We start from the raw sequence: 14,389 nt of genomic DNA on the forward strand, positions 1-14,389 counted from the left end.
GAATCAGGGTTGACTACTTTGCTTTAAATGAAGGTGAATTGGGCCAGACTTCAGTTTCCTCCTGCAAAACCCAGTACAGTTCCTGTTTTTCCAGGCCATGTTACCAACAAACATTCTTTGTTCAAGTTATTATCCAGCCTGACCTCCTGGTCCAGTGCTGAAAACCAACCTCTTTACATATACTAGTGTGTTTTCCAACATTCTAGAGCTTTCCCTAAAGGCCAGGTCATGTTTTTCAAGGCTCCCATGGTTGTGGTTTTGTCCCCTAGAAACAGGAATTATGCTTTTCCTGGTGCCTCCCCAGCAGACCCAACACAATTCAGTTCAGGAGGATTCACCACTGAAAAGGTGAAGGACAAAATCAGATTATGGTAGGCCTTTTTCTGCTCCAGGTTGCCTAGCAGGATATTCCAGGTTTAAAATGGTACAAACAGGCAGGTGTTGCCCTCATGTTTGTGAAGGTACAAAACCCTCTGGTAACACCAGACCTGAGCTGGGCTGTGAAAAAACAGGGATTGGGCCAGCTCTGTTTTAGTCACAGCTCAGCCTTCTCCCAAAAATAGATTTTTCAAAAGTCACCCACCTCTAAGCTAACTTGCAGTCTACTTTTGATCTCTTGGAAGAAAAACAGTCTTAACTTGACCAGAAAGCAGATCCAAAATGCTTTTTTGGATGTGCCCTCTGTCACATTCCAATGCCAATTCCAACTCAAAGCAATTACACTGAATTTCTTCAGGTTTATCAGCTGAAACCTCAAACCCCAGGGAACAGTCCTGGCTCTCCGACACCCTCACAATCCTATCATTTATTTGTGTTTAATAAAATTACCTAATTAGACCATTCTCCAAGGAAACAACTTGCAGCTTTAGGCAAATACAGGAAGATGTTGACTTCGACACAGCCCTTTCCTCATGCCAAACCCAAGGCAAACAACCCTTTCAATTAAACCCACTGGGCCAGGAAGGCATAAGCACCTCTGCTGATAAACATCACTAATCACAATTAACGCCTACTAATACAAATCTCAGCTTCACAGGAGACATCTGGGGCCTCCAGATGTGTTTTTGAGGTCTCAAAGTAAATATACACAGGCACTGAAATCAATGGATATCCCCAGGAAAACTGAATTTTTAGGGTAAGGCCACTGGAATGTAAACAGCAGGGCTGGAATTTAAGAAATGACTCCAGAAGTCTGGGTCCTGCACAGCTCGATGTAGTATCAGATATTTACCAACCACATGAGGACAAGCAGGTTTTGCTTACAAGCACAGAAAAGGAGGATTCCTAAGAAAAACCCTGGATCTCACTACAAACTCCAGCATTAAACATTCAGTGAGGAGAGGAGAAAATTAAACAAAAAACAGACACCGTGTTGTACATTTTTTTGATTTTATAGAATTTTTACAATATATTTCTCTTCATTTGCATATTTTACCCACATCTGTAGCTTTCTTTTTACATGTTGAACTGAACTGGAATAAATCTAAAGGTCTGATATATTTTAAACAACTGATAAAAATTGCAAAGTAGTAAACCCGTAAGAAAAGAAATTATAAAACTCTCGTTTTTAAGTGTTTAATGAAAGCAAGTCAAATGTATCATTAGGAATAATATGGTTTGTTTTAAACACATCATAGGTGATTCAGGCAGGACAATTTTTTTAGTTTTTCTTATATTAGGCACATTTTTTTTCAGCATACCTGTTTTCCAGACAGTTTTATACAATTCAATAGCATCATTCACATCCACTTAGAACTTCTGCATAATTTTCAAACTGTGATAGATTATGAATATTCATTATTGGTATTCTATTCCTCTCTCTTTAGAGCTACCAGAAGAAAAAAAAATAATCAGTGTTTCTTGTCTGTTAAAAAATCCATAATTAATGATTTGAGTTATAAGGCAGCAACAGATTCAGTGTCAACTCAGGTCACAGTCCTTCAGTTCCATCTAGTGGGTAGAAATTATATTTAGTGGACACTGTTGCTAGACAGTTCCTTCAGGGCAAGATGACTGACTCATGAGGCCAGTCACTGCTGGTAGAGTAAGTTGAGTGGTAATGCCTAGCAAGGAATTCTGGCCACTCCTGTGTCATCCTTGCAGCCTCATGTCTTCATCCAGAAAGCAAAAGGACAGTCCAACAGAAAAAAAAACGGGACTATGACAGAGCTGTGACAGGTTCTATGAATGGTTTATTTACAGTCTTCATCCCTGATGTGAAAAAAGAAAAAGCCTTCTTTGACTGAGCAGGCAGATCTCAGCAGCCCATTGCATATCTGTGATTCCTCAGCCATGGATGCCCACAGAGGCAGTGAACAGCAAGTCCTACTGCTCCAGAGAAGCAATTTCCAGGTGCTCACCTGCCCCAGCCATATGGCTCCCTACCATCAGTTTAGAAACGCCTCCTTTTGGTGGAGCAACTCCCCGTGCCCAGGATCTGTTCAAACAATGACAAGGTGTGAAGCATTTGGGTCCCCAGGGATGTCTGACACCCCTGCAGGGAGGCTGCAAACTCAAATACCTTGTGTGGATGTGGGAACAGAATGATCTGTGCATTAAAAGTACACCACAATCTTGTTAATTCCCTTCCCATCTTGATGTCTTTAAGGAAATCAACTCAGGATGCTCAAGGAGGGCTTTCAGAGCAGCATCTCTCTGCTTCCTTTCAGTCTTGCACAAATACTACACTTCTGAATCCTGGCATTCTCAATTGCTAAGAGAGCCACTCCATTCCTGAAGGCAATGGCTTCAGCAGGGTGCATCTTGGTCTTCAGTTTTAAGTCTTTCAGGTAGAATAATCACATTCTGCTTCAAGCACTCACTGTGCGCTCACCTGGCTGAACAGAAGTCAAAACAAAACTCTACAGCACAAGAGGCCATCAAAAAAAATCTGAAGGATGTATTACTGCATGTTTCCCTCTTAGAGGGAGATTGGGACACCCTTAAACTCCAGCCCCAGCTGATAAAAGCATCAGTTCAGAGGACACTACCCAAAGCAGGGCTCCTGTGCACTGGTAATTGGGCAGCACTCAAATTTTAGATAAGCAGGGTCAATAAATACATTTCCTTCTGACAGAGCCACTGCTTTACACAACTTGCTTTCAGTTACTACTAGAGCTTTTGGCTGCCTTTTTTTTCCTCCATACTCCAGTGTTGGGGTGAAGAAGTGAAGAAGAAAATTAGCATTAAAATGATCTGAATTTATAGTTGACAAGACCAGCTCTACAAACTGCAGTGGTACACAAAATACATCCCCAAGTCTTTCTGTGTTCATTTTGCTTCTTTGGAAGGGTAATAACCAATATAGCTGTGCAGGAAGAAAGCCAATTTATTTCAGCATAGAAGGTCTGCAATTCATTCCATGTTCACTAAGAGAAATGTGGTTATTGCTCTGTAAGATAAGAGTGGATTGATCATTAACCCCACCCTGAGTGCTGGGAGTCCAGGTTCCCAACACTGTTAAGAAGAACCTCCTAAGCCACTAATATCAAAATAACTGAAGGGAAAAAAGCCTTGCAATTTCTTATAAAGATGTGTTTTTTGAGAAACATATAAGTTCTTCAGGTCTTCATATCAGCACTGCCTTGTGACTGAAGGCCAACCTTTGCCCTCTGCACTACAATAATGGTCTATTTGGAATAACACATTGGAGATAAAGCAAGGTAAGAACAGGTGACCCAGATGACTGAATCAAAGAACAGGAGAAACATAAAGCTCTTGCATGAGGATGCTGTGAAACTGGAATCCTTCAACTGCTTTGCAAATCACCCACAATTGGTTTTACAACTTGTAGTTTAGTAAGAATTGAAATCCTTTTCCTTGGGAAGTAGCCTCCAAAGCAAAAATGACAGGATTCAAGCATGGACCATTGGTGCAGCAGCCAGCAGATTCTGGTTTGCCTGTTTCACTCTGAGGATGTACAAGAGATGCTGCTGATGGCATCACCCCGAGTTCAGCAGTATTTTCTGAAGCTGACACGTTTCATGGATCAAGTTTCCTCAGGAGCAGATGATACAAATGTGGGGGCCTTCCACTCTCATACTTCAGCTACATTCTTTCCTTTACTTCCTCTGAATAAAAGACAATATTGTTCTGTTTACTCTAACATGCTACAATATGTGCATACATAACTGTAGGCGAGGCATGAGTTACTTCGAGATGTGCTTGTTCATTGAAGTGCGCTGTTACTTTTACAAATTCTACATCAAGGTGGAAGGAAGGAAGGCTGCAGAGTGCTCATACACTGAAGCTGAAGGAACTTCTCCTGAAGGAAGTTAAGATGTTTGTTCCAATGTCCTATGGACAAACTACTCTATCCCATGCACTCCGGCCTGAGCCAGTATTAAACATTCCAGAAACTTGTTGATTTGTTTGGATAGTTAATGGCAAGGCTGATAGCAGCAATGTTTTTCAGGGCCTAGAAAAGAAAAGGAAAAACAAAGTCACGCCAAATATTCTCCTCAGGCCCAAAGTGTAAAGAAATTGTATGAAACTAAACAGAAATAGAAATCTAGAATCATGGAATGGTTTGTGTTGGGAGGGACTTAAAGACCATTTCATTCCATTCCCTGCCATGGGCAGGGACACCTTCCACCAGCCCAGGCTGCTCCAAGCCCCAACCAACCTGGTCTTGGACACTGCCAGGGATGGGACAGCCAGAGCTGCTTTGGGAAGCCTGTGCCAGGGCCTCACCACCCACATTCTCATATTCCTTCCCAATATCCCAGAAAAGCATTTGTGCATAGCTCACTCACAACTTTCAGAGGCCTGTCAAGGTACTGTAATGACAAAGTACATTAATTTGTCTTTTATCAACTCCACTGGGCAATGAGAAATCATTTAGTGTCTGCCACAAAGATCCCAGAGCCAGCCAGCCCTGGGGCTGTGCAATCCTACCTGTGCTGTGCAGCGATGAAGATGATCTTCAGTATTTAAGGCAAGCAAATACTCCTGTAGAGATCCAAGCTCCTGCAGCCAGAAACCATGCAATGAATACCAGTGTTTCTACCAAAGGTGATATTCTACTAATTGACATTAAAACGCTGTTCATTAGAGCAGTCCCCAAGAACCAAAGACATCAGAGCTGCACACCAGACTCCCAGACTAGATCACAGTTTGGGATCACAAAAATGAGCTCATGACACCGCTCATATTTAAAGTTCAAAACCAACTCAACGAAAACCACATGCAAATACCTTTAAATTAATTATTAAACCAGAATTCCTCTCAGAATAAACAGTGGCTTTAAGGCCTTAATAGTCATAACTATGACTTAAAGTCCAATGATGGATGTAAGGTAACAGAATTCCCCTCTTATTAGAGTTTGCTGCCACACTCCAGAAGTGAAAGTTGTTAATGTATCTGTAGTTCTGAGGGATACAGGACAACTGCACTTAATGTAACACTGAATTCTCTGTCATTCCCAGCACTGAGGAAAGGAGGGATAGAAAGACAGGGACTCTTACAGTAACTCTGTTTTCTGTCACAAAGAAGAGCTCTGCCAGTGCACGGTGAAGAGGAAGGAGAATACCAGGCTTGGCCGTGTCGTGACATGAATTGTTTTCCATATGGGTGAAAAGGTGCCAAAGTGGCTTCAATAAGGTGAGGTCACAGTCCCTGAAAAAAAGTAATTTTGACAAAATCATGATGGAATACTGAATAACCACCATGCCCATTTCTGGGGATGGGGAGGTGGGGGGAAAACCAAAACCAAATCAAATTTAAGAGAACAAAACCATACATTTGTGACAGTTAAAAATAAAAAATAACCACTTTGCTAAATGCTCTTGCATCACGCCATACATACATGAGCTTAAGGACACATATCCCTTCTAAAGCTCAATTACAGGTTTACTGGTACAACTAAAAGTAATAACTTAAAAACTATTTACTTTACAGAGAATCAAATAATCAATGCACCAGGTTATTTCATCCTTACCTTAATTCTACCAATAAATTTCTAGAAAATTAATTGAAATCTACCTTAGTCCTATTTTATGATGATGCTTTTTTCTTTACAATATTTGAATTCACAGAGTTCTTTAAAGGCCAGGAAAGAAGAGCGAATAAAACATTTCGGCACTGCAAATTGCATCTGACAGGCAAATGAAGAACACCTGCTTCAAATCACAGGGTTTTTTTTGCTTCAAAATAGTATCAGTTTAGTGCCTTGCCCTTTGCCATGGGTGCAGGATGGGGAGCAGTGCACTCACCCCTGGCTGCTGCACTGCACTATCTTCAGGAGCAGGTGGATGGCTTTCAGGCGCTGGTGCCCTGTCTGGCGACACGCCACTCCCACCTGCCACTCCCAGATTTTGGCCAGTGGAAGGTGAGGAATTACCCTTTCCTCGGACAGCATCTGCTTTAGAATTTCAAACCCTGGAAAGAAAGAAAATTCAAACAGCTGTTCAGTGCTGTAGGGACACATTCTGTTCATACAGCCAGTTTTGTCCATACACCAAGCACTGCAAGCCAGAAATACTGAATTAAAATAGCAAACAAAAATCTGAGATAACTCTAGATTACATCCTGACATGGCAACTCTTTTCTGAGGCAAAAGTTACGTAAAATTTAGAAAGAATCACGTCCAAAATTATATTTTTTTGCCCAAATAAGGCAAACAAAACACAGGTCCTCTCTATTATATGACATGCAGTAGAGTTTTGCTGATAGCAAATTATCCACCACCCACAATTTCATTAAAAATACCTAAACTCTAAAATACACTAACAAAACCTCTTATGCTAGGAACTAGACCCAGAATCATCCTATTTTAATGGATAACCACTTTTGAAAAATGCAATTACCACTATTTCTGTTTCCAATTACAGCATCCTGGAGTGTTTACTAAATACTCTGTGTAATTACTATCATATAATGAGATTTTGGATTATTATAATTGTAATTTCCAAGTCTCTGTGAAAATTTTGTGTTTCTACCCCAAAGTCACAGGAAGTAAGAGACATCAGTTGAGTTTCAACTTGAACAAAACTGATCACGTTATTTCTAAGACACCGAATGCAAATTCTAAGTCAAGGAAAAGAGATAATCACAGGTCTCTCAAAACTGAGCAAAATTACTAAAAAAGGCCCTTTTCAACACATTCTGAGCTTCTCTTACCTGTCTGGAACCTTCCCAGATGACCTGCTGTCACTGTAAACTTATAACCCCACTCGGTGTTGCTCATGTCAGAAGTAAATCGGTAGTAGAGCGTGTCTCCTGGGTGCAGGGAAGGAAGAAAGCCCACATTACTATCTTCTGAGTTTGTTTTGCCATCTCAAATACCATTTAAATGAAAAGTCTGAAATTCATTTATGCTAGATGTCTTCTTTCAAGAGAGGTGGTCTTTTATTTTTTGGTAACTATGAAGCACAAAGAACAGGTGACAAAGAGGAGGCTGAAGCAAAACCCACAATGATTTCCCCTGTCTAAAGATACTGGACAGGAAGGATAATGTCTCTTACATTTTTGACAGCTAGAGAAAATTAAAGAAACTCCATATTCTGCATAAGTAACTTCACTTTTCCAATTGTGTTACTGGATCAGTTATGATTTATGAAACAAGAACCCCTATACAGGCAGCCAAGTTCTTTACAACAACACTTGAATTCATTGGACAAAACGTTTAAAATATTTGAAAGCAAAATTTTCACATGTCAGAAAATTAAATTGGACATTTTTACTCCAAGGAAGAAAACTGTAAAACTTAACCACTTAAAAATAGAAGAACTATGAAAACATTTGACCGCTTTACAATCAGGCAAAAAACATTCAAAATATTTTTACCATTGTAGCATCTACACATTCAGAGATAAATCCTGGCAGTTGGCTGTTACACCAGACAAAACATTTTCTTACCTACTGTGCTCTATAAGGCTAGAGCTCTTGAAATACCTTTCTGCCCCATTAAAAAGCCTGTCACCCTGGGACAAGCAGGCTAGATTTTACTGGGAAGCAGAATTTCCAAAGTTTCATGAACAAGAACATTTTTGAAAACATTTTTTAAGATTTAAAATGAAATATCTATAAAAGAATTTCCCTTTTTATCATGAAGTGGTATGGTGATTTGCATAAGTTTTCTGAACTAGACAGTGTTCTCTCCTACTCATAGGAGAAAGCCCTTCAATCAAATGAAATGCCCAGAAGCTTTTAAATGTCTGGTTTCAGATAAAACCTGCTGGAATCAAGAGATTAATTCAGACAGCCTTGGTTGGAAATGAACTTCCACTAGGTGAAACTCAAGTTTCACAACCAAGGCTGCTCTAAACAATGGGCTTCAAAGTTCAGCTCCTTGGCAAACCTCAGCAACTATTAGGGAAGAAAAAGAAGATAGAAGTTCACAAAAATCTAAAATTTTTCTACAGAACACCCATCTGCTTTTAACTAGCACCTTGTAACCCAGAAACTGCACCTTGTAACCCAAATTGGTTTGCTAAGAAAGCTTCTAAATCTCTTTACAGGTGCTGGCAATCCTTGAAGTCAAGAGCTTCCTGCAGGACCCCAATGCTCAGTGGGTTAAAAAAGTTTAAATTCAAAAGCAGGGGACCGTGCAGTCCTTGAGCTCCCTGGCAATTGCTCCTCACTGTGCTCTCACAAACATGCTTAGAGAATCCAGAGTGCAGCTGGCAGTCAAAGCCTGGGTTTTTTCCAGCTGTGCTCTGTGGCACCAGCTGGAGCCAAGGTGCTGGCACTGGCTCTCTTTGCTCAGAGCAGCAGCAGAGCACGGAGACAGAGATAAGCATATATTTCTTTTTTTTCAAATAAAAAAAATGTACTTCCTGTGGAAAGTAAGACATGGCATAAACAATGTAAGTGAATATCGTGCAGAACAAGGACTGTGTTGGAACAGAACCAAGATCAAATTTGTTTCCAGTAGCTGAGTGCATGCTTTGACTGAGGGGTGGAAAAAAAAGGTCACAGCACAACAACAGATAAGGCACTTTTCAGAAACAAATGCAAGAGCAGCATGTCAGAGCAAACAGAGTGGGATAAGGAAAGAACTGGCTTTTTTCCTACACATCTCAGGAACATCCACATTGAACTCATGAGGAGATTCTCTCAGGAGTCCCAGCAATATCCTATATAACCTTGAATGAGTGCATTCACCTGGGAGCTCAAAGTCAGTCCATTTCTGTGGAGAGCCACTGAAGCTGTGCCGGTCCTGCTGGAAGTCACTGCTGCTGGACATGAGCAGCTCATCACAGCCCTCCTCTGTGTTACACTGAGAGTCAAACTTGATGGAGAGGTAGATAGCACCAGGAATGTGAACTTTATCCTGAGTAAAAAACACAAGAGTCCTGTCACACTGTACCTCTCAGAACCCACTTAACTTTCACCATACAAACAAGGGAGATATAAAAAATATTACAGCATCTCTGTGAGTAAAAAAAACGTTTTGATATTTTTACCCAGAGCTAATTTAACAAATGTAAAGCATGGCCTATTGTTCACATTAGCTATTAAGCATGTAAAATGAATTGTCAGGAATGCTTTCCTTTTTCAAAAGCAGTAATTGCTGTTGATATTAATCTCACTGCCAGAACCTAAGAGGTTATATACATTTTAAAAATAAAAACCAGAAGAGTCAGAGCAGCAGAGAAATTAAAAATCCCAAGACTGCCCAGAGGCAATAATTATTGACCAAACTATATCAGAAAAATGCTTTCAAACAGTATCAAGACAAGAAACTGTGTCAGGGAAAGAGTCTAAAATGAGAAATACAAGAAAAAAAACACAACTCCTACTTTAATCTAACAGCACAAGCGAGTAACAGGTCAACTGAAACAAACCTTTGGAAGGAAGGGTAGAAACATTTTATCATTAAGGCCTTGAAACTATTTACAAATCTGATCTGCTTCAAATACATGCACAGGAAAACCACGTAAGTGATGCACTTTTCATCTGATTGAATTAGAATTACATTAAAGTGCCTGATTGAACATGTTCCTATGCAGGGCAAGGCCTGAGCTGCCTGACATCAGCCTTTTCCAAGCAAGACTGGACAGACCTCACAGCTGCTTCAAGCACAGAAGTCCCACAGATGCCCACGTGGAACTTTGAGAGGCTTCTGCTCCCACCCCTGGGTGATTTCAGCTTCAAGTCATGCTCTGCAATCCATGCCTGCCTTACCTCAAAGTTGGTATTGTTGTTGTAGGGATGCTGAGATTCCCGCATCTGCACTGCCATCCCTGGCTCCTCCATGAACTGACAGGCTGTCAGGGCCATGGTCCCCAGCATGCTCTCCTTGCACCCATGCAGCACTTTCTGGAGAATCTGGGGAGGAGAAATGCCATGTAAATATAATTTGCTGTCAAAAGAACATTTACAACTGTCATGCTGATGGCTGACACAAGTCATGTCCAGCCACACAGTATTTTGGAAGAGGGAATCAAGAAACAAGATAAATTCACAAGTGATGTCTACAAGTGTCACCTCCCTAAGCACAAAAGATTTCACTCTGTCCTCTGTACTAGATTTTTCATTCTTTATTTAATGAAAACATGACAGGTATTGGCTACATCTCTTCAAACAACTGCTAGAATCAAGTCTGATCCATAAAGTAATTAACAGGAAACTGAAGTTGCAATCAAGTGAGATAAACAACTTTGTTAACATACTAAACAGGCACCTTCTTTAACTACAGGTTTTGATTTGAATAGAATATGTCATGTATTTCAGCCTTCAAAAAAGAAGTACAACTCTGCACATAAGAAGAAATTATTAAGTATTAGTTAGATGGCTGAAGTTTTGAAAGCAGCAGATGCAAGTCCTGTGCATTTAAAACGACCCAAAAATGCCCTTTAATCTATCTGGATTCACTAAATGTAATTCAGAACCACCTGAGTCTCCCTTTTTCTTGTTTTTACAGCAGTGCATAAAAGCCCTGAATCAGGAATTCTGTTACCTGAGGTCCTTTCAGGTCAGCAGAACAACTCATTACATGTCTTCACCTGCCACCTCCTAACTCTTCCTATAAAATGTAATACACCAGCTCAGGCCAGCAAATCCACCAAAAACTGATTTCTTGGGAAAAGGAGTTTAAGAAACAGAGGCAGCATGTAGCAGCTCCCTGAATGCACTCTTTTTGCTTTGCACTTGCAGAACAGCCTAAGACAAAGGCTATGCTTTTGCATTTAATATGCCTTAATGGATTTTATTCTACCAGTTCATCCTGCCCTTTTCTGAACCCATAAAAACACCCTGGGGCAACAATTTCCATGACTTAGTGTGTCAAGAACCTGTTATTTTGGTTTGTTTTGGACCTGCCACTTATTACCTTAATCTGACACTCCTTTGTTTTCTTACTGGGAGGGCCAGTGAATAATACTTGCTCTTAACTTTTGTATGCTATTTACTGCTTTAAATCTACAGAGAAAGAGGAACAGACTTTTCCATTACTCCTTCTCCCTCAGTGCCCCACAGGGGAAAGATCCAGAATGAAGAAAACCAGTTGGTTCCTCATATTGAAGTTATTCCATGGCTGTAATAATCCCTGCCATTCTTCTCTAGGCCTCTTCCAGTTATACTGCATCTTCTTTTAAATTTTTAATGAGAGAGTCACTGCAGTCCAAAAGAGTGCATAGTATTGGTTCAGTGGCATATCAATGCCTTCTGCTTTATTTTTCATTCCCTCTTTGAAGATTTCCATCACTTAACTTGCTTTGACTGTTGTGAAGCCTGGAGCTGACACTTTCATTACAACATTCTATTGTAATTCCAAGATCACCTCCACCACCAGCTCATCAGTGGAGTAGCAGTTATTTCAGTACACACACTGAAATCTAAGAAAAAGCAGCTTTTAAAAGGCACTGACTCTTTTACCAATTTCTCTAGATTACCATCTAGATTGTCTGTGTTCAAAACAGACTGTCTATTTAACCAATTTCTCTTTCATAACTGAAAGAGTTCTCCCTACACAGATAGTTTTTCCATTTTCTGTTAACAAGATCAGTACATCAAAACACTGAAAGATTCCAACTGTTTTTCTTCAGAACTAATTTATATGTTGGAGTTTCGATTTAGCTGAAAAAAGGAACTGCAAGTATTTTTGTTAGCCAGAGTCTCATGGCAGGTAAACACAGGTTTTGTTCACGTGTCTAAGTGAAATCCACTTACTTTTTCCCATAGCTGCTTCTCCTCTAGCTGCATCAGCATGTCCAGGATGTATGTCATATGGGCTGGGCCACTGAGGTCTAGGATTTCCTCATTTATTGCCACATCATCTGGCCACTCAGCTAACAAAGATGCCAGCACATGCCTGGCATACAGAACTGCAATTGCCTCATTCACACGATACAGGTATTCCCTCACAGCCTTTTTACTCCTGGAGTCCAGCTCCTTGTGCAGGAGGATGGAACTCTTGGTGCGTCGCTGCTTGGCATAGCTGAGCTGCAGGTCACTCTCTGTGTTGGTGATGAGTTTCTGGGCAACAGGATTGATTTCTTCTGTTGCTTTATCACAGAGTACAGGTTTTGACTGCAAGAAGAGAAATGCAAGGTTGAAAACAGCCTGTCAATAATTTACTGCCTTATGTTTGGATATATGAACAGTCAAAACTGCAAGCTGAATTTACAAATGAATTTGCCAAAAAACCCACAAAAGTGGGATCTCTCACTGACTTCCTGAGAAACACTGAACATGTCTACACACCTCACTATACACTGATGCATTTGTGGAAACAGCAGGTAGAATTCTAACCAGAAGTATTAACTGAAGCTCACCTACAGAGGTAAAGCTACCAAGTGCCCTGAAATGAGGCAAGCTGGGAGGATCACTTGGTCCAAATTTGACTTAAGGCTGAGATAACTTCAAAATCAGGGCTTTGTCCATTAAAGTTTGGACAGTTTCCAGGTGTGGATATTTCAGAGCCTCTGTATAAGCTGTTGAAAGGCCCAATTTTTTTCTTATAATTGCATGAAACTGCTTCAGGAAGCTCCTTCCCCTTTGCTATGCAACTGATAAACAGCTGTGCTGGTGACACCACATGGCCAGGAGTGAGACCTCAAAACAAAGCAGAGCTGTGGGACCCTGCTATTGAATGCAAAACCTAAAGCTTGTGAGTATAGTGTCTACTTTACAAGATAAATTCATTGCTTCCTTGTTCTGCTGAATTTACTGTATGATAACAATGATATGCTAGAACAGTAGCATGGCATAAACTTACAGCAATGAGATACAATCTCTCCTGTGTAAGGGGAGGAAATTACAGCCTGCAGTCACAATTTGTTCTCCTGACCTGGGAATCAAGTTTCATTTCCTTAAAGAAGGAATAACATGGAAGAAATACCTGCTCACTCATTTTGACATAAAACATTGATAACAGATTATTTCAGATGTATAAAAAAAATTCTGAGGTTTGAAGTTACTAAACAGAAGCTACCGAATGCCAAAATTCATTATTTTCCAATTGCTCCTATTTGTAGAGGTGTCCATACCAAACAGGGTAAGATGATCATATCTGTATCCACTGCCTTGGAACTCTGCTCCTCCAGCCTCAAGCGTTTGCTGGGCTGCCACTTCTGAGCCAGCGTCCGGATCCTCTCATCCGTGGTGATCACATCCCCATCAAACCTTAACAGAGGCAAAGGAGCATCAAAACTACACAAATCTGTTTCCAAAGTAATGCAAACTCAATTAGGGCAATTAAATGCAAATGAAATCTTCCCACCTTCTGTTTTGGAAAGATTAAACTCTGCCTATTTTTATAATGTTAACTGTTCCCTGTTCTAACAAGCTGGAGGATTTAAATGTTACAAAATCACTCATTTCTGTGAGAACATGGTGTCTCTGAGATGCTTTGAGTACCAGAAGCCACATGTGAGCTCTCAGCTCTTCCTCAGTTCACAGAATTCAGAGCCATAGTGGATCTTCATATGGGAGCTACCACACAGAAGAGAGCATGTGATGTGTTTCAGAAGATGGTGACTTGCTTCCATAAATACAACTTAGCAGGAATTTATTTCCTTACTTTTTCACACATAAAAACCAAATCTTATCCTTGGAAGAATTCCTATTCAGCACTGAGAGGATTTTAGATTTTCCCCCACCACTGTTTCTCTGCTGGACCCAGACTTTCACATACCTCTTTTGAACTTCCAGGAAAAAAGAATCTGTTCTTTTCATCTGCAACTCATACATGGCTCGAAGAATGTGGAGAGGTGCATTCAGTGCATCGTGTGTCATCTGAGCAAGGAGCAAAAAGAAATGAAAAAAAAACAAACCCAAAACACATTAGAGGGGGAAAAGAAAGATGGAATTTCTTTTAGTATGATCTAGGCATTATTTTCCACTTTGTAGGTAGAGAATTATTGAACTTAGTAACTGGATTAATAATAATGAGAAGTAATTTAGCAAAACACTGTATAATGATTTTGTAGCATTCATTACTGTA

The 14,389-nt window shown here is 40.3% G+C and overlaps 1 protein-coding gene across 2 annotated transcripts in view; it reads right to left on the reverse strand.

Moving 5' to 3' along the window:
• Window positions 1-1,561: 1,561 nt before the first annotated feature.
• Window positions 1,562-14,389, reverse strand: part of ZZEF1 (zinc finger ZZ-type and EF-hand domain containing 1) — a 56,369-nt gene continuing 43,541 nt past the window's right edge. For both annotated transcript variants that reach the window (XM_062507222.1, XM_062507221.1), the window contains exons 46-55: window positions 14,081-14,181; window positions 13,434-13,569; window positions 12,115-12,474; window positions 10,129-10,272; window positions 9,106-9,274; window positions 7,120-7,218; window positions 6,213-6,378; window positions 5,466-5,616; window positions 4,897-4,968; window positions 1,562-4,417 (exon numbers count right to left, since the gene is read on the reverse strand). In XM_062507222.1, the coding sequence (XP_062363206.1) occupies window positions 4,343-4,417; window positions 4,897-4,968; window positions 5,466-5,616; window positions 6,213-6,378; window positions 7,120-7,218; window positions 9,106-9,274; window positions 10,129-10,272; window positions 12,115-12,474; window positions 13,434-13,569; window positions 14,081-14,181 (1,473 nt within the window). In that variant the 3' untranslated portion in view covers window positions 1,562-4,342. The remainder of the gene's footprint in view (window positions 4,418-4,896; window positions 4,969-5,465; window positions 5,617-6,212; window positions 6,379-7,119; window positions 7,219-9,105; window positions 9,275-10,128; window positions 10,273-12,114; window positions 12,475-13,433; window positions 13,570-14,080; window positions 14,182-14,389) is intronic.

This window comes from Cinclus cinclus, chromosome 22 (genome assembly GCF_963662255.1).
Source record: "Cinclus cinclus chromosome 22, bCinCin1.1, whole genome shotgun sequence".
NCBI classification, from domain to species: Eukaryota; Metazoa; Chordata; class Aves; order Passeriformes; family Cinclidae; genus Cinclus; species Cinclus cinclus.